Source organism: Mustela erminea, chromosome 4, assembly GCF_009829155.1.
Source record: "Mustela erminea isolate mMusErm1 chromosome 4, mMusErm1.Pri, whole genome shotgun sequence".
In the NCBI taxonomy this organism is placed as follows: domain Eukaryota; kingdom Metazoa; phylum Chordata; class Mammalia; order Carnivora; family Mustelidae; genus Mustela; species Mustela erminea.
Genome location: NC_045617.1, coordinates 10,148,948 through 10,167,890, shown reverse-complemented (window position 1 = coordinate 10,167,890; position 18,943 = coordinate 10,148,948). Strand labels below are relative to the sequence as shown.

Genomic DNA, 18,943 nt, shown 5'->3' with positions numbered 1-18,943 from the left:
GGCTGGCTTTTCTGTTTTGATTATGTTGTTTTGGGGGTACCAGCAGTGTTTTTCCCACTTCAGATATTAGATTTAAAATAGTTTTGACCGGGTGCACCTGGGTGGCTCAGTGGGTTAAAGCCTCTGCCTTCAGCTCAGGTCATGATCCCAGGGTCGTGGGATCGAGCCCCGCATCGGGCTCTCTGCTCAGTGGGGAGCCTGCTTCCTCCCCTCTCTCTCTCTCTCTACTTGTAATCTCTGTCAAATAAATAAAATCTTTAAAATAGTTTTGACCGAATTTGTCCTCAGTACTGCTTGGGGGGAGACATGGTGTAAGTCAGGGTGAGCGTGCTCTCCAGCAATGCCGGGCACATGTGAAGACAGCTTCTGTTTCTAAATCATTGAAAATAGGGCATCCTGTGCAATGTTACACATACAGTTGGAACTCTCTAAAAATAAATTCTGCTGGAATTGGGCTTTGCAAAGATTAGGTTCCTGGTTCTGATGACTGTTGGGTTTAAGTGGAAAAGTGCTCCAAATTTTGATGTTACCCTAATTAATTTTGTCAGTAAGCAATCTTTGCTGGCTACGTAACTCCAGTTGCATCCACAGTGACAGTCCACGTAGAGAAAGATCTGTACGCAGTCGTACTGTTTTCCAGTGGAGCTCGCCCTGCTTTATGTTCCTGGTGAACATGACTCAAGAATGATGTTTCCCGTGGGTATGCTGGCACTCTCGCGTGCAGCATCTCTCCATGTGGCTTGCCCCCAGGACTTTGTATGATGTGGCTCCCCTCCTGTGGCATCTGGTCCCAAAGCATTTCTTCTCTCCGCCCCGACCCTTCTCAAAAGAGCTGCATCAGAAACCCACTCACATTCAAGTTACACATTTCACACTTCCATGTCTGTCACTGTTGAGAAAAAATAGTGGTGATTGCTGAAACAATGTGGCCTAAATATTCTTGTAAAGCACCAAAATCATATACAGATCTTACTTTAAATTTTCTTGTAGTTGACTTTAAAACAAGGTATTTAGAAAAAAATGTGCGGTTACCCTTGATAGCGTTTCATACTGGTGCGTTTAACCGCTGGGTTCAAGCTGTAGTTGGAAACCGTAGTCCCCTTTCTGCCTTCACCGTGAACCACTGGAAATGGTCGCTTTAAAATTGGTGTTTGCTTCTGGGTTTTTTTCCCCAAAGCCAGCTCTTTGTTTGCAGATGAATGTGTAATGTTTGAGAAATCTCCAAAGTGAATAAAAGGAAGATCTATTAAGAAAAAAAAAAAAAAAAGTGTGTGTGTGTGTGTGTAGACTGAGAAGCAGGATGAGAAGTGCTTTAGGGAAATGGGTGTACAGGCTCCACTTTTGAATTATTCTCCTTATAATAACCTAGTTCTTGTCATCGAGTGACAGATCTCAAACATTTATGTCTAGTCCCAACCAAAGACTGATTTCAGTAAAGTTCTTCTAGTTAATCTGTGGGTCCACGTGTTCAAGTAACAACCCCCACATCATGCTTTGACTTTGAAAAAATTAGGGGCCAGTGCTGTGTTGCGGAAGGCCCAGGGGAGCACGGGGCCTGGCCCATTTGCGCACGTGCCTCCCACGTGGCCTGCTAGCAGCAAAGCACCGACACGAAGCACTGACTTGACATTACTTCGAATGTTTATTGGGTCCCCTCTGAGACGTTATTGGCCATTTATCGCCACAGCCAGCGCAGGTTAGGAACCTGTGGCATCAGGCCAGCAGTAATTTGTAACAAAAACTATCTGAGCCCGTAGACCTGTAACAGATAGCCCAGGAGTTCACACCCCAAGGTCAAGGAAGGGCACTCTGCTTTTCCAGATACAACTTACATCTTAGGGTTTTACATGGACAGTGTTGCCCTTGTTTCCATTTGCATTTTTACCTGTTTTTGTCGTGTTGCCCTGTTTCTTTTTGAAAAAGAGAGTGTCTGAGTGACTGACTTCGACTGTCCTGATGCCGTTGGCAACAATCTGAGTGTTGCTGTGCTCAGAAAGGGATTTAGCGGTCGGTGGGTGCTGGCTCTGGAAAGGGCCCTCTTTTGAGGTCTCTGTGGTCCAAGTCATAGGAGTCAGCCCAACCAAAGAAGTTTTTTGTCGTGAGCCCCAGAAACCCTCTTCTGTTAGCCGCACCTGGTGCCCTCTCCTGTTAGGCACGCCATGGTGAGTTGGGGCGCTCAACTTAGTCAGAGAGGCGGCCTTGTTAGGTTTCCTTCCACAAAACAAAATAGTCTCAATTTGCAACATTCAGCAGAGTGTATTGAAAGCCTTCTTTTTTTAGTATTAGCCCATCTTGCTTGTCTAGAATTACCAACAGTCTTGGCGGGTAGTTTCCGAAGCAATAATGAATAGGGTTTCTTCTGTGATGATGGAAGGACTGGCTGTCTCCCCCCATTTGGACAGATGGCCAAGTGCTGTGCTCATGGCCACACACGGCCACCCTGAGAAGACTCCCGTCATTCTCAGCTGCTTCCCTAGGGCCCGCCACACCTGTGAAACTCCTTCCTGGAAGCAGATGTTCAGGAAGCCCAAAGAAAAGCTCTACTTTGTATCTGTCAGCCGTCTACAACTACAGATGACTACAGCAGATAGACGGAAGGTATACAGTGGGCTCCCTGTGCCATTATCCGTGTCCTGTCGAGTGCTAGCAGCGTTCGGGATCCCATGGAGAAAGTGATAGAGGACACGGACTGAAAGCCGGCCTGAGGCATTCTGTTCCTGCCACCTGCTAGCTGTGTGTCCTCGAGCAACTTCTTCAGTCTCTCTGATCCTTTTTTCTTTCTCGGTATGTAAGCATAATCCCACCAACCTTCCTCCAGGAATTTAAAAAATTAAATGTGTTCAATGCCTAGAAATTGGGCCAGGTGCATTTATTAGGGCCTCAGAAGTCATAACAGTTACCGTTGTTATCTGTCCCTGCGTGTCACATGCAAAAATGGGCCCAGAGACCTGAGGAGATTTGCTCCCAGATCCCAGTGACCGTGGAAAGTGTGAGTATGACAGAGTCAAGACCAAACTTGTAAAACTACAGGCATGATTTCATCGAGGACCACTGTAGGCAGCAGCACAACGTCTTCAATTTCTTGTTACTTTTAACGGTTTTGTTTTTTTGTTTTTTTTGTTTTTACCCTCTAAAGCATACCTTCATTATCTTACGGTGATTGCAAGTGGACAGTGCAGACTTGGGGGAGAAATCCTAGATTAGGGTTACCAGGAGCCTGCCTGGTGGGTTCTCTATTCCGATTCTCTTTGCCGCTTGAGTTATAAGCCAGCATGCTCAAGGACCCGACTGTTCCGCGCACCCGGGAGTCACAGCACATGCAAAACTGAGTTTGGGGGAAGCCTGAAGAGGTGGCCTGAGGCCTGTGTACTCGGGTGACAACGTTGTCTACCAGTTCATTTACCAAGTATTACTCTAGTAGCTGGGCAGGCTCAGTAGCTGCTCCTCTCGGAGACATACGTGCCCAAAAGAGCCACAATGCACACCATAAATTATTAGAAGACCCAAAAGAAAGTGCAGGGGGCTCTGATAGGCAGAGTCAGGGGCAGGCGGGGCTTCCAGGTGGGGGAGTGAGGCCGGCTTTTGCCGAGGGGGTAGCCATTGCAACTGGATCTTGAAGGACAGGTCACCCCTGGTTGAGACTTGAAAGCTGTCTTCAGAAAACCCAACCTGTTCCTAAGTTAAGGACGCTCTTCAGATAATTTATGTGCTGCAGAATTGGGAGAGCAGCCCCAACAGGTGCCACTTGTTCTTGTTTTCTTTCAAAACAGGTACATAAATGTGAGATTGTCTTTTGTTTGAATGAGAGCACATCAGAAGGGGAACCTAAGATGCTTGAATTAACGCCAGCCACTTGCATGCTGGATGTTAAGACCCTAACCATAAAGAAATACTGTTGCCAGCTGTGGGGCAATGCATTTAGAAGTATTTGACGACCTCGAGGTTAATCAGAAGCCGTCAAATGATCTCAGATACATTGTTAATGAACTGCAGTGGGTATTATAATCTGGATTCAGCAGTCTGTAGTTATTCCAAATGGCACTTCAGTGAGCTCAGAATTCAAGGCTGAAGTAACATTCCTTTCTCCCAGAGCCACACCCACGCCATTAGTCTTTCAGCCTGCTAGAATGTTCGTCCTAAGCCATCATAGAGTGTTTGTCTGGACAGGAATTCTCTGAATGGTTGATGTAATATTTAAAAGAAAAAAAAAGCCCACTCAAACCCTTATACTTGGAATTTCCCAAATGGACTGTGTTTGAACTTTTTCTACCAGCCAGGAATTTGAATCCATTGAAAATTGCTACACAAAAAGAATAGTATATTGGGTTTTTCTTAAAATGACTTATGTTAATCTTTTAAAGAATCTTCAAAAATATTTTACTGTTATACATAGAAAGTCATCAGATGACAGCTTAATGGAGGCTGGGGGAGGGGGCTTGTACTCATATTATATTTGGAACAGATAATGCCAAGTGTAGATTTTTACCCTTCCTATTAGTTTTTCTCTTAAGAAGGAACACTGGTAGCCAAAAGTTGGGAAAATTTTCTCAAGGTATACTATTTATGTAAGAGATGCTTGAGTACGACTGGAGGCTCTCGCAGATTTTGTCACATTGCCTTCATCTTTCTCTCTGCCTGTAATTCTCCTGCGAGAATTAAAGCGCCGCGCAATTTAAACCTCCCCGCTTCCCCGTATCATTTCCAGCAGTTAGAGAAATGCCTTTGTGCCACAGGTGTCCCCTTAAGATTAAGAAATACCCTCTTCCCCTTGCAAGAGTGCAAAGTTTGTCTTTCACAGAGCACACAGAAAAAACTAGCAAAACTAAATTACCAAAATGTAAGTTTATGAGTCTGCATTACAGTCAAGGAAGGGTGACCCTTAGGGACCCTGTCAGCCCGTTGAAGCTCCCTTCCTTCCTGTCCCAGGAAAGCCTACAAAAAGAAGTGGAAGTCTGGTGTTTACTGTGTAAAGTTAATATGAGGATATTGGTGTGTGTTTCATAGTACCTAGTTACAGAATGCTAAGTAACAGAGTTGAAGGGTTTTAGAAATGTTTTCTCCCACATTCATTCTATCAGAACATTTAGGTCGAAGAAAGAATTTTTTTTTTTTTAAGATTCTATTTATTTGACAAACAGAGATCACAAGTAGGCAGAGAGGCAGGCAGAGAGGCGGGGGTGGGGGCGGGAAGCAGGCTCCCTGCTGAGCAGAAAGCCTGATTCGGGGCTCTATCCCAGGACCCTGAGATCATAACCTGAGCTAAAGGCAGAGGCTTAACCCACTGAGCCACCGAGGCATTCCCGAAGAAAGAATTTTTAAGTAACTTTCTCACAACTGCCCATTTGACTTTCATCCCTTGACTTCTGGATTTTGATCTGAGGACACTAAGTAATGCTCACAGAGTCAGATCTTCTTAAACATTAGAAATTAATTTTGCTTGCTTTTGTAATTCCTGTTCTTATTTCAAGTTCTCCCTTTCTTGCTTATATTCCTCTATATAAATCATAACCTGGAACACTTGACATGATTCAAAATGTATAATTTATTTGTGGAATTTATATTATTTGGAATTTTTACACAGTGGATTAAATAATTACTTAGCAGTAGTTCAGCCCTCTTTCCGGGAAATAAGTTATTTTAAGCGAACATGAAAAATAGTGGCCCCCGCCCCTCGCCTAGATGCATTCTGAGAAATGGCTCCCCGGGTGACGTGCCACCGGTGTCCGTGGCCAGCATATGTATGCGTGTGCTTTCTCTTCCTACAGGCAAGGCAGTTTTCCCGGCATGAATCAGAGTGGACTTATGGCTTCCAGCTCTCCCTACAGCCAGCCCGTGAACAACAGCTCTGGGCTGATGAACACCCAGGCACCCCCCTACAGCATGACGCCCAACATGGTGAACAGCTCAGCAGGTAACCGCGTCAGCCCCACGCTCTGGGAGCTGCCCTCCCCGCCCCCTCCCTCCCCGCAGGCCTGCACTGGTGAACAGCCCGAGCAGTGGGATCCTTGGGCCAAAGGGGGACACACTCAACTTGTCTGCTGCCTGGAAACTTGCTCAATCTATGTAAACGTTTCAAGACGTGAGGATCATGTTCTATTTTGTGTGAATGACTTGCGCGGCCTCTGTGATTTTGTAGTGGGTGAGCACGTTCCCAGTGACCCTGGGGACAGTGATATATACGCGGAGTTCTTCTTCTCGTGGGGCAACATTCGAAGTATTGGAAGATCCCCCAACAAAACCGGTGCTCCATTCAGTGCGAGTTCAACTTTCGGAGGAGGGATTGAAGGGCGGAACCAGGGGCACTGAAGTACTTTTTCACCTTGAAATACATACCCGGAAATAGTTGTTCATAAGTGCTGTTTGCAGATCATCTCCAGTGAAAAAGTCTATATTATTTTCTTAATGGATTGTTTTAAATTTTCCATCGTGTTTAACGTTTTCAACCCCCTTGGTGATGTCAACAACTGCGTTCTTACCAAAGCCCGTCCGGTGAGTGCAGTAAGGGGATGCGTTTGTGGAAAGACCAGGAATGTCTGCACCTGTGCCAAGAGTCCGTGTTCTCAGATTCCATAGGCCCTGAACTGCCTCCCCACGCCCCTCACTGCCCAGCAGTTGAGGAGCGCTGCTCTTGAGATGAGAAGAGACTGTGGGTCGTAGTGGACCTGTCCCTTTCTAATGCCTGTCGGGGGGGCTGGCGCTGTCCCAGGGAGGATGCTCGCCTTCGATGAATACAGAGCACCGTGTAGCCGGTTGTGTGCGCCCCGTGAGGTTTCATGATGTGTTAGGGAAACACCGTGGAGTTAGAGGCCTGGCCGTTTCTTACTACCTTTTCTCATTTCCTCTGCCTTTCGCCACCCCTCTGACCTTTGGGACTTTGAAAGATCACCCCAGAAGCTGTTGTTTCTTTGCTCCAGGCTGGGCCTGCATCCTCTCTGAACTTCTGACTTGTTGGTTTCCAGGGTCTCATTTAATAGTGCCCTTCCCTGATTACGCCTCTTTAAAAGTATGTGCAAGAGGAAGAATGAAACTAGTGGCGAAATGGAAGGTTTTTAAATCACTAGAATAGTCCTTCCTGCTGTTGGTCATTCATCCCAGCAAGGTGGGTGTTGTTACGTTTGAGATGAAAGAGGACAGTCTTCGACGGTCTGTTAGCCGGAAGCTTCCCTTCCCTTCTCAGCACTGTCCCAGGGAACAGTGTATTTGGGTTACGACATTACGTGTTTCGTCTGGCTCGTTGAAATAAAATTACTTCAGAGCACTGCAACTGCACAATAAATTTTCACCTACTATTAGCAGTACTCATTTTTCCCTTTTTCCTTTGGACCCCAGAGCCACAAAAATAACCAACCACAAGTAGATGGCACCGTGCCCTGCCTAAGAAGATTTATGTGTTCCTGGGGAATAACCAATTTAATGGAAATTCACAGAGAGGGTTTCTTTTCATTATTATTATTATTATTCAGATACTTCAGCTCTTCGTTACTTCCTACAGAGGAAATCTGTTCAATGAGAGGCTACTTAGCCTCACAGTCTAGTATGGGCTAGTAAAAATTTTTTTTATTGCGTTGTGTATTTTGAAACATTGAATTTTTAATAATTTAGACATTTATCAAATTTCCCTCTACACATTTAGGTGATTTTATTCCAGCTCTATCCATCAAATGCACCCTGATAGAAAGTAGTCATCTAGCTAGCACATCCAAAGAATATTAACGAGTTAGCATATACTGTGTGTCTCCTGATAGCTGCCCATTAAGCTGCCGTCTCTATGTTACAGTCTCTGAGGGAAACAGGAGTGGCAGAGGAACCCATAAAATTACCGACTGGCTCCTGATGGGCTTTGGTCTGAAGGCGTGCCCTTGACTTTTTCTAGAGTTGGGCCCCAGATGGCTTCGATCATCATCACATCACTCTACTTGTTTTGGGCCCATGTGGATCAATGACCAGTGATAAGGGCAGAATGTGTTCTCTGTGTAAGGGCACTTTTGGAGAAGGTGCAGATAGCACCCCTGATGTCCAGGGCTGGCAGTGGGATTTGCTGAACCTCGACAGCTTATGCAACTGGAATCCCAGCATCCTCTTTGCAGAGTTCAGGCAGTTGTGATATAGACAGGGTTCGGGGCCAAAAAACATCTTCCTGTGTAGTGACAAATTGTTACAGGCTTCAGTGAGCAAGTAATTATTCAAATGGAGTCAGTGTGAGTATGAATGTGACAACTATTTCTTCGTTTTAAAATGCAGGAAATGTGGGGTGCTAAGCAGTGGGGGGGATTTTTTTTTCCTCTAAAGGAGCTTTTTTCAAAAAAATTATTTGCATTAAAAGATTAGAATTAGATAATGCAGTGGGCAAAAGTATGTCACATATAGCCTTGTTAAATACGTCCTTTTCTAATCCTTGTGTTATTAGCTATGTTATACTTCTTTGTGTTTCCTTTCATAATATTCATTAGTTATATGCTTGTCTTCATATAAACCATCATCTTCAGAGAAGACATCTAAATTCCAGAAAATCTGCCATCTGTGGCTCTAAGTTTGCCTCACTAGAAGCCGCTCTGCAAAATATAGGGCATTTCTATCCGTGTAACCTCCAGATAGTAAAGGAGCAGCCATATACTCCTGTAGGCAGGCCTTCCTCTTACACAAGAACCCAGTCGGGATTCCAGATCTTTCCGCCAACCTACCACGGCTCCGTCCCACAGGCAGTGTCCCATTGACGTCCTACCAGTATGGGGCAGACTAGCTCCGTTAACCCTCACAGAGGGAAAAAGGCAAGCTCATTACCACGGGATCGACAGCTTTCTTCCGTGTTCTCAAAAATCAAGAACGACATGTTACCCAGAATGCTTGTTAAAACTACAGATTTCGAATTTCTGGACGGTGCACAAATCTCTGCTCCTAACAGACGCCTCAGGTAGTTTTCATAAGTGCTCGCTAAAGCTTAAGAACCCCGATTTGGAGGTACTCGGCTCAGCAGTCTCCTGGCAGAACCCAGGCCCACTTGTGGGGCATTAGCTGCTTACCAGATAATTTGCTGTTTTGAAATTTTTTAAAAAAGCTACAAAACCATGGCTCGCATGTGCATCCACCAGACAGATAGGTGGTGACCGTCTTGAGACTTCAGGGTCCTTCTCTAAGGACGCTTTGGCTCTTGAGCACCATTGCTGACGGTTGGATGTCCAAGTGGTTTCTAAGATTGTTGGGGTTTTTGCTTGCGTGCTTGCTTGCTTGCTTGAAGTGAATGATTTTCGGTGGACTGCTGTCCTCCCTCCCCGATCAAAGATACGGAAGGTGTAATAAAAGATGAAAACCTTTTCTCTCTAAGTGGGCAGAGTGCAGACTGGGATTATGCCGAGTCGGTTGGTAGCGCCGGACTTGGTCGGTAGCTGGGGCTTTCTTGAGAGCACAGCGGGCGTGCTGGGTGTGCTCAGGCCGCATGTTTCCTTGGGCTGCCTGTCCGGAGAGAGGGGGCGCGGGTGGCAGTGAGGGTGGTGTGCCTCGCGCTCTCGCTGCCCCTGTGGAGGTACGTCATGGCCAGGGCTCGGAAGGTTCTTGCCAGGCTTCTCGCATATCCTCCGTACGTGTCACGTCCACGGTGCTTTGCTCTGTGTGCCCCATATAAAGAGAGTCCTGCCTGCCCGCACATGTGTACACGTCGACAGGCCCTCCTGTGTTTTCCGAAACAAGGAATAAAAGATTCTGTGGAGGGTGCACTATCGTTTACCGTGAAAAGAACGAACCGCGTGTGTGCTTCTGGTCGCACGTCTCCGTCTTCCGGGAGTGACTTGGCCACCTCGTCGGAAGACTGAGTGAAGAAAGCTGAACAAGAAGAGCAAGTGTTGAGTTCAGCTTTGCTCACACCATATGTTCTGTGTGTTCCTCTTGAATATATTAAATCCAGGGTGGAATGGCTGCCTTAGGACCTTGACCCACACTTACTTTAGGAAATCATTCTAGCTCTTAAATTTCAGTGGTAAAGCCAGAGGCTAGCACTTGAAATGTATTTACAATACTCACACAGCACTTTCTGCAGGCCCGAGTTCTTTACTGCCCCTTTTTATGTCTGAACTTTACATACTAGATTACTGATGTCAACAGGAGAAAGAACGGGGCCTTGATTTAACACATCCTTACAACAGTGGTGGTCTCTCTCTTCTGGGAAAGGAGAAGAAAAAAATAGTGCCCCTGGAGTGTCATTGCCCTGGGAGGCATATAGCGCTTTGCAGTGATTCATTGAGAATTCTGGTAAGAAGTCAAAAATAAGCATTTCAACAAAAGGAATAGTAAAAGCCACAGTAAGGAAAGACCTTATGATCCATTTAGGAAAATAAAATTTGCAGTGTAAGGCAAGAGTACTAAATACACTATTACTCTCAATTCTGTCCTTATTTATCTCCCAAAATAATAAAGCAGTGCCACTTTTGAACATTTTTTATACTTGGATATCCTAAATGCCCATTTAAAAATATATAATAGAGAGTGAAGAGGTTTGGGGAATTTCAAACCAACATACATGCTTAACTTCATCTGAATCTGATTTTTTTAAGCCAGTATAAATTATTATCATTCATTATAATAATACATCTTGGCCTACGTCTTTTTTTTTTTTTTAAGATTTTATTTATTTATTTGCCAGAGAGACAGAGATCACAAGTAGGTAGAGAGGCAGGCAGAGAGAGAGAGGAAGGGAAGCAGGCTCCCTGCTGAGCAGAGAGCCAAATGTGGGGCTCGATCCCAAGACCCTGAGATCATGACCTGAACCGAAGGCAGAGGCTTAACCCACTGAGCCACCCAGACACCCCTTGGCCTACCTCTTCATGCTTAAAAATGGTTCATGGGTATGTTAACACATTGAATGCACGAACACAAATATTACTACTTTCTGTCTTTCAACAGTAATATTTAGGCATAACTTAGTACAAATGCTAACAGAACTATTCATTATAAACTTTGAAGGGGCAGGCCTTCACAGAAGCCGCGTGTCCGTGACTTTGCCACATTCAAAGGATGGCGTGGCTGTCCTTCCTGTGTGACAGCTCTGTGCATAACTAGCGACAACATACAGACTTCCGTGAAGAAGCTCCTCTTTCCATACTCGTCCCGCTCTTTTTCCCCTTTCTGTTCTTCTAAAAAGGGTGTTTCTCAGTGTACAGATTTACTAATTCCCCCAGCGCTAGACCCCGAGAGAAGACTGCATGAAAGCAGCCCAGTGCTGTGAGCGGGGCGGTCCTGAGGCGGTCTCTCTCAGCTGCTTTTCTGAGGTTTCACACATTCACAAAAATAACAGCATTTTTAGCTGATCCCAATAGATTTTTTTCTCTGCAGCTGCATCACTTGAAAAAGCTTTTTGTTCCAGTTCTTAAAGTCTAAGTATTGAAAGTAATTTGGAAAAAAAAAAAAGAAAGAAAGAAAGAAAAACATCCCAATTATGGTTTGTGTGCGTGGTGATGTCTTCAAGGGCTGACCGGGCACGGACGGGCTGGGACCCGCGCACCAGCGTCCCGTGGAAAAGATGGGCACTTCCCCGGGCGTCCACCAGCGCGCCGCCGGACTCCTGGGCACGTGGCAGGGTTGGCTTTTTTGGCAGGACCTCTGGTCTCAACCTGCCGTGATGCTAACGATATTAGCAAATTAGCACCGCAAAGCTTGCCAGCTAATTCGCCAGAGCCCTGCTCGCTCTCTCACTGCTGTAATTAAAACTAATTATTTTCTAAAACATAGTAATACATGAATATGTGCAATAATCATTTTGTAGTGGGCAATCTGTGGAGCCTTTTTTAAAGCTGCTGCTTTTTCTCTTTTTCTTCTTCTTCTTTTTTTTTTTTTTTTTTTGGGCACATTATGCAACACACGCACTGCCTGGGAGGAGCCAGCACTTCTGTTTGCAGAGTGCAGAACGGGGCCTGTGCATAGAACCTCAGGTTTATTTTGTGTTGAAACAGGAATGTTTGCTGGCTTTCACTCACTGACAAGGCTCTTCATTCTCTCCGCTCTCCCTCGTCTGCTTCCGTCCGCCCCACACATCTGTTTGGTGTCGCGCTCCGAGCCCAGCGCCGTGCAGATGGTTGTCACAGTGGGGTTCTGTAGAAATTCAGCTGTTAGTCCCCGGATGTCTACGCTGATTCCCTACTGTAGCCTTGTTCTTCCTTTAAAAAGAAAGCCGGACCCTCCTTCTTAACTCTGAAATGTCTCTTCGTGTTCGTAATAAATGGGTACAAATCACTTGTTCCTTGGTGAATCTTTCCTTCCAAATCCTAGATGACCTTGATTGAATTTCTGAGCTTTGACGTAGAAAGTGAGTTTTGCCGGGAATCGTGACGTTGACTCTTGAGCAGGTTGAGGGGTCTGACCTGGGCATTTGAGCGCCTGCTGGGCATTAATAAGTGTACACACAGCCCCAGACCGAAAGGAAGCCGGCCCCGTTGTAAAATCATTAGAAATCCTGTCCTTCGAAGATTAATTTTGGTTCTTGTTTTTCAAGTCACTTGTTATGACTGTTTTCCATGACTGCAGCCTAGGCTACGTGTGCTAGTTAAGCCTTTAAAATGAAACAATAGAAAATGTCAAGTGATTTTACAAACTGTAGATTCTGTAAATGCAGGACATTAAGAAAGCACGAAATCTTCCAGTCATCGGGTAAAAAATGCACACACCTGGCATTTCCTTTCACACCCGATGACCCACCGAAACATTGGACTTACCACCCCTCGCACCTGCTCTATTAAAGCTGTTAGTAATTTTGGAAAAATAATATTGACACGAGTTGCCTTTCAGGGGCTTGGGTGTTGGGTAAATGATTGTGGTCCTTTTGTCTCCGGGATTTTTTTTTTTTTTTTTAAGTTACAAAAGGACTGGCAGAAGCCGTGCTGTGTAGGTTTCAGAGAAGCGGTGTGCTCTCGGTTATCATCTCTCTTCTCTTCTTCCTTCAGGGCAAATTCAGGTGTCCCAGGCGTGTCTCGGTAACTGGGGTTAGCAGGAGCACGGCCCGCTGCCTCACATGTATAATCCTAAACTCTTTCTCCTGTTTTCGATTAGCATCTATGGGTCTTGCAGATATGATGTCTCCCGGGGACTCCAAGCTGCCCGTGCCCCTCAAGGCCGACGGGAAAGAAGAAGGCACTCCGCAGCCCGAGAGCAAGTCGAAGGTACTTCCTTTCTCCTCTGCACGCGGTGTGGGGCCTGCCTCGCTGCAGCTGCCGTGGTGTTCTGGTCACTGGTGTCGGCCTCCACTTTTGTTGCCATTTGGTTTCTTCTCTCGCGCATGCGTCCATCTCGTGCACCACGTCTGTAGCTCTCCTCGCTCTCCCCTCGCTCCCCCCTCCATGGTGTGGATCTGAAAGTTACTAGTTCTTACGGCATCGAACTCACGGGCGTGGGGGAGGGGCGGAGGGACGAGACCCACCGGAGAGAGGCGCTCTGGGGGTGGGGAGAAGGAAGGGGTCCTGCCTGGTTTTGATACTTGCAGCCATTTTCTCTGCCTTCAGTTTATAGCTTCCTGTTTTGGCCGCCTCAGCAACAACAACATACTTAATATTTTGCTTTCCTGCCTTATTTGATAAATAAGGTGAACAGCTTTTTTTTTTCCTTTCTTTCTTTCTTTCATAAGGGGTAACCCATGCTTAGCATTCCATGTAAGCTTGAAGTAAGCATGGTGGCTTAGTGGCCTTATCCAGCATCCAGCAAACTTACCAAATTATACTAATTAAGAATGTTGTTTTAATACCTTTATATGTGTGTGTTTTTGTGTGTTTGTCCATGTCTTTATATATATCCATTATATATAAAAATTAGTGTGTTAAACTGGATGTGCTTTTCGTTATTTTAAATAAAGTTTGCCCTACCTTTGTCATTTTTTTTTTTTTTTTTATTCCTCTACCACAGGATAGCTACAGCTCTCAGGGTATTTCTCAGCCCCCAACCCCCGGCAACCTGCCAGTCCCTTCCCCAATGTCCCCCAGCTCTGCTAGCATCTCCTCATTTCATGGAGATGAAAGCGATAGCATTAGCAGCCCAGGCTGGCCAAAGACTCCATCAAGCCCTGTAAGTGGCTCTGGTTTTTTTGTGTGTGGTTTTTTGTTTTGTTTTGTTTTTTTGTTTTTGGGGTTTTTTGATAATTAATTAATTCTACTTTAATGCTTGCTTATTTATTTGTTTTATAAGACTTTTTCTTCATAATTTATCCATGAAAGGGTTTTCTTGATAATTATGTCAGTAATGAAATGAGTAACATTTATGTAAATCATAGAAGTTGATTTCTGGTAATGAAACGGTGTTATAAAAGAACACCTCTGTACGAAGCATGCGATTGTGTTACTGGGTCCAAACTCCTTCACACAGTGACTTTGTTTAAATGTCTGATCTGTTGTGCACTTATAAAGATCTTCAGAATGAGCTACTTCTCCATTTACATGGGAACTAATAGCAGCCACGGAATAAATGACAAATTTGGCCTTTGGCCTAAATCTTTCATGGGCTGTTGTATCTGAAACATCTTATTTCAAAAACTGCCTACCTGAAAATAGAGGTATTACGCTCTGGGCACAGGTTAGCATAATATCAGCCCTGCTTTGTTTCAATCCACCTGTCAAAAATTAACAGAAAAGTGGTAGAAATGTTAGCACGTGTGAATATTTAGAATGCTACTTTTGGATTAATAATATGTACCTACATTAGAATCAGTCGAGATAGAAAAATTCCCTCCTGTGCAAGACTGCTGATCGTCTTGAAATTAAGTGTTGATTTCCATATGATACGTTTAAAAAAAAAAAAATGGTAACGTACCTATAAGGGAATTTATTTTTAAGCCTTAATGTTCTTCTGTCCATAGAGCTTGGTCTTCATTTTCCTACTGAAGAAATTAATTCTGTGCCATTTAAAAAAAAAAAAAAAGAATAGGAATGGCACTGTAGTAACCTTTATTTTACATTCATATAGGGAATCAAAAGATCTGTTTAAAAAAAAAACTTAACATGCAATTACTTGCCAAGAAGGCTTAATTAACACGCTAATTTTTGTAAGACGATGTATTGAAGAGTACAGCTCAGGAAAAGCAAGTTGGAGGGAAGAAGACTATGTGCAGAATCTGGCAATCTAGTCAAAACCCCAAAAGAAGGCTGCTATTAATTATCCATTCACTGGTTTAAACAGATAGAGCTGAAGGTTTGAAGGGTTGGTGGTTCCAGTAAATGTTTGTAAAATTCATGTGGAGCTCTAGCATAACCAGCATTTTCCTTTTCAGAGGAAGAAAGGGCGATATTCGTTGTTACCTTCTCTGTAGACATGTTTCGCTTTTGCAAAAACCAAGATGAAATGAAAAATGCTCTAGGGCGGGTTAAGCAGAACTAGCAGGAAGGGGAAGTGCAAAGCCTGCATTTTGATGTCCTTGTGTTATTGGCTTTGAGTCTCAGAAGGCAGCCAGTGTTATGGGTGTTTTTCCCATAACGTACCCCGGTGTTGCGTTTTGTTTTGTCTTCATCATAAGAAAAGCATTTTTGAATCAGCCTACTCTCAGGTTAACAGGTGGAACTCAAATTACAACTTTTTTAAAACATTTGTCTGTTAGCTCGGAGGGAAAAATTTCAGAGGTTGAAAATAATAATCTTTAAAACCTTAAGGTAATAATTAAGCAAACTAATTAGACTACTAATAGATGATATTACATGTTTAAAAATTCCACCTTATGAAAAAATAAGTTAACTAAAAAATAAAATAAATAAAAATGCCCCATTACCGACTCTGGATTTATAAAGATTGAGTGAGATAGTTACGATATTTTAACTTAGTTAGCTACCGCCATACAATGAGTCCTTCAGGAAAGAAACTTCTATTCCCAAAAAAAAAAAACCAAAAAACACTTTCTACTTAAATAGAAGAAAAAAATAAAATGAGTTGTTGACTTCATTTTCTGATTTAAAACAATTATGCTTAAAACTGCATGCTGCTTTTGCCTTTTTCCTAAATATTTCCACATACACTGTCTCTTCCTGTACCATAACCATTTAATATGTAAGAATTTATGGGGCATCTGGGTGGCACAGTTAGTTAAGCGTCCAACTCTTGGTTTCAGCTCAAGTCATGATCTCAGGATCGTGGGATCGAGCCCCGCCCCCCAAGCTCCAGGCTCCAGGCTCCGCTCAGAGTCTGCTTGGCCCTCTCTGTCTGCCTCTCCCCACCCCCGGCTCGTGCTTGCACACACTCTCTGTCTAAAATAAATAAAATCTTTAAAAAAAAAAAAAAAAGAATTTACAAGCAAGCCTCTGGCTCCAGTGGTAGAGAGGGACAGAGGAGCTGTGGTTCAAGCTAGGCTCTGTATTCAGAACATGGTCCCTGCCTTGAAAGAGATGCTAATTTAGGAAGGGAACCAAGCGATTGTGGAAGGGCGGACCTGAGAGCATCTCTGCTGTCAAATCACTGCTGGCATCACACAGTTTAGGAATATTTGACTGTCCTTTCTGAGACACAACTTCAATCTGTACTTCAGTCACCCTTTCCAGTGTCTCTGGTAAAACCTGTCTCACCGTAGGCCGGAAACGGACTACATGATGAAGATGTTCCGTGCTTTGACAGGGTGCGATGGACCAACATTGTTGTGTTACGGAACATTCTAAAATAAAAATAAACATTTGCACATACACATATTACCGGGCATATGGTAGAGACTGCTGAAATGTAAATCTGCCTGAAAGATTTGAGGCAAACTGTACTTATAGACTTAATTAAAATATACGCAAGGAACACATTTGTGGCGCCATGAAGTCCTGTTGCAGTCTTTCAGCGCTCCCCCTTTTCTTTTCTGGGGTCCACAACAATTTCAGGTTCTAGGATACAGTATTTACAACACTGAAGCAGCGCAAGGTGGTCCCAGGGACCTGGAAGGGTCATCCCATCTTTCTGCAGGGCGGGTTTGTTGGCCCAAGGTCAGTGGGGAAAGTGTCCAATGACACCTATCCAGAGGTTACATCAGAGCTAATGTATCTGAGCCAAAGAAAGTTCATGTTGAGCCTAATCATCAATAAAGTATGTACCTTTATTTCCTAACACTTTTGTTTCTCTTAACGTCCTTTTTCTCTGTTCGGACGCCCACATGCTGACTTTGGTCATTGGCTAGGAAACGGACCTTGAGCCTGGGAGTGGAGGTGGCAAGCGCCCGCCATAGGCGTGATGATCGCTCCTGTTTCCAGTCTCGTTAGATTGCCTCCGCGTCCACTCAGCACCTTGCTCCCTGAAATCCTGTGTATGGGATATTTTATACAGCTGTGAATTCGTCCTTGGAGGGTGCTAGACTTCTCAGACCTTTCTCATCCATTCGAGTACCCCGTCACAGAACGGATTCGACGCCAGCCACCTCCAGTGTGCAGTCACCATGGGTCATTCAGAATCAGCACAGACCCTGCCTTGTGGGAGTCAGGAAAACGTAGGGCACACCAGTAATCCCATACAAAACATACACTTTTTATAAGCTGTGTAACCAGGGGCCACTGAGGACAGGGATGTAGACGGAGGAGCCCCAGGTGCCCGGGACGCCTCTTCCGGGACCGTACACGTCACCTGAGTCCTGACCACATTGTTTCATACAGATGCATTTTCCTACATTATGGTGCCATAAAAATCCATAAGTCTTTTTTGGAGATGTAAAAACGATGCTCTGTTAAACAAGACAATGCAGTTTAAAAAAACCATTGTTTTCATTAATCTTTTCTGACTTTATGAGAATGAACTGAGATACTCAGAAGTTCATTAAACTCAGGTTCCTTGAACAAAGAACGGCAAGAAAAGTGAAAATGTATGTAGCCAAACTAAGTATACTGTTATTTTAGGCCCGTCTGAGGGTAGGGGATACAGTCTTCATAAATGGGAACAACAGCAGCAGAGTCTCCTTGCTCAGGTCCTGATTAACTGTCCTTCCAGAAGCCTCCCGCGTTCTGGCTTTGGAGGGGACCAGGCCAGAAGCGGCAGGTGGGGCGTCTGTTCAGAATGTTGGTGGCGCCTCTCAAAATAGTTTTTTTTTTTTTTAAGATTTTATTTATTTATTTGAGATAGAGACAGTGAGAGAGAGCATGAGCGAGGAGAAGGTCAGAGAGCGAAACAGACTCCCCATGGAGCTGGGAGCCCGATGCGGGACTCGATCCCGGGACTCCGGGACCATGACCTGAGCCGAAGGCAGTCGTCCAACCAACTGAGCCACCCAGGCGTCCCTCAAAATAGTTTTAAATTGAAATGATTGCTTTTACTTCTCTTACCCTGAATGGAATGTCAGACTTTTACCTCTCAGTTTTTCAGAAATGAACTGCAGTACGGAGGTTGCTGGGATTTTTTTTATTATTATTGATTTTAAGTGATAATGCTTTTCTCCTCTTGTTCTTATTTCAAATTTTCATTAAAAAAAAAAAAGGACCCATTTTTTATTGCTCCCCAAAAGGAAAAATACTTTCAAACTAGCATTTAGAAACCTCTTCATAATAACTACCCTATCAGTGATGACAAAACTTCTGAAATGTGGTAAAAATCCAGTAGGACAGTTATTTTCCTAGTCAAACATTCCTTGGGTATAAGAATATGGAAAAAAATTTTAAAAACTTATCATTTGAATATACAGTGTGTTCCATATTCTGAGTTTCTGAGTATGTATATGGATGTGTTGCTATATATATGAATATGTGTATATATTTTTAAGCTCGAATCTAAAGTAATTTTTAAGTGACTTTCTGTTTAGCCTTGGCATCAGTATGAATTCTAAAAGGTCACACTTTTTTTATCTTACCACCCTAAATTTTTTATTTACATCAACTTGTATCACCCATTTTTTGTGTGTTTAATGTAAAGATGTTATGCCTCGGTAATTCTGAGTCTGAAGGCTTAAAATTTCAGCAGCAGTAGCTCAAGAGAAGTACACGTTAATTAGGGGAGAAGCTGCCACTCACCCAGCTTCGTTAGTCTCATTCTCAGG

The 18,943-nt window shown here is 44.0% G+C and overlaps 1 protein-coding gene across 8 annotated transcripts in view; it reads left to right on the top strand.

The window, feature by feature from the left end:
* Positions 1-18,943, top strand: part of ARID1B (AT-rich interaction domain 1B) — a 440,654-nt gene that overhangs the window by 394,189 nt on the left and 27,522 nt on the right. For 4 of the 8 annotated variants that reach the window (XM_032338637.1, XM_032338632.1, XM_032338635.1 and 1 more), the window contains 3 exons: positions 5,766-5,911; positions 13,033-13,142; positions 13,879-14,037. In XM_032338637.1, the coding sequence (XP_032194528.1) occupies positions 5,766-5,911; positions 13,033-13,142; positions 13,879-14,037 (415 nt within the window). The remainder of the gene's footprint in view (positions 1-5,765; positions 5,912-13,032; positions 13,143-13,878; positions 14,038-18,943) is intronic. The other 4 variants (XM_032338636.1, XM_032338638.1, XM_032338639.1 and 1 more) reach the window with 2 other exon arrangements.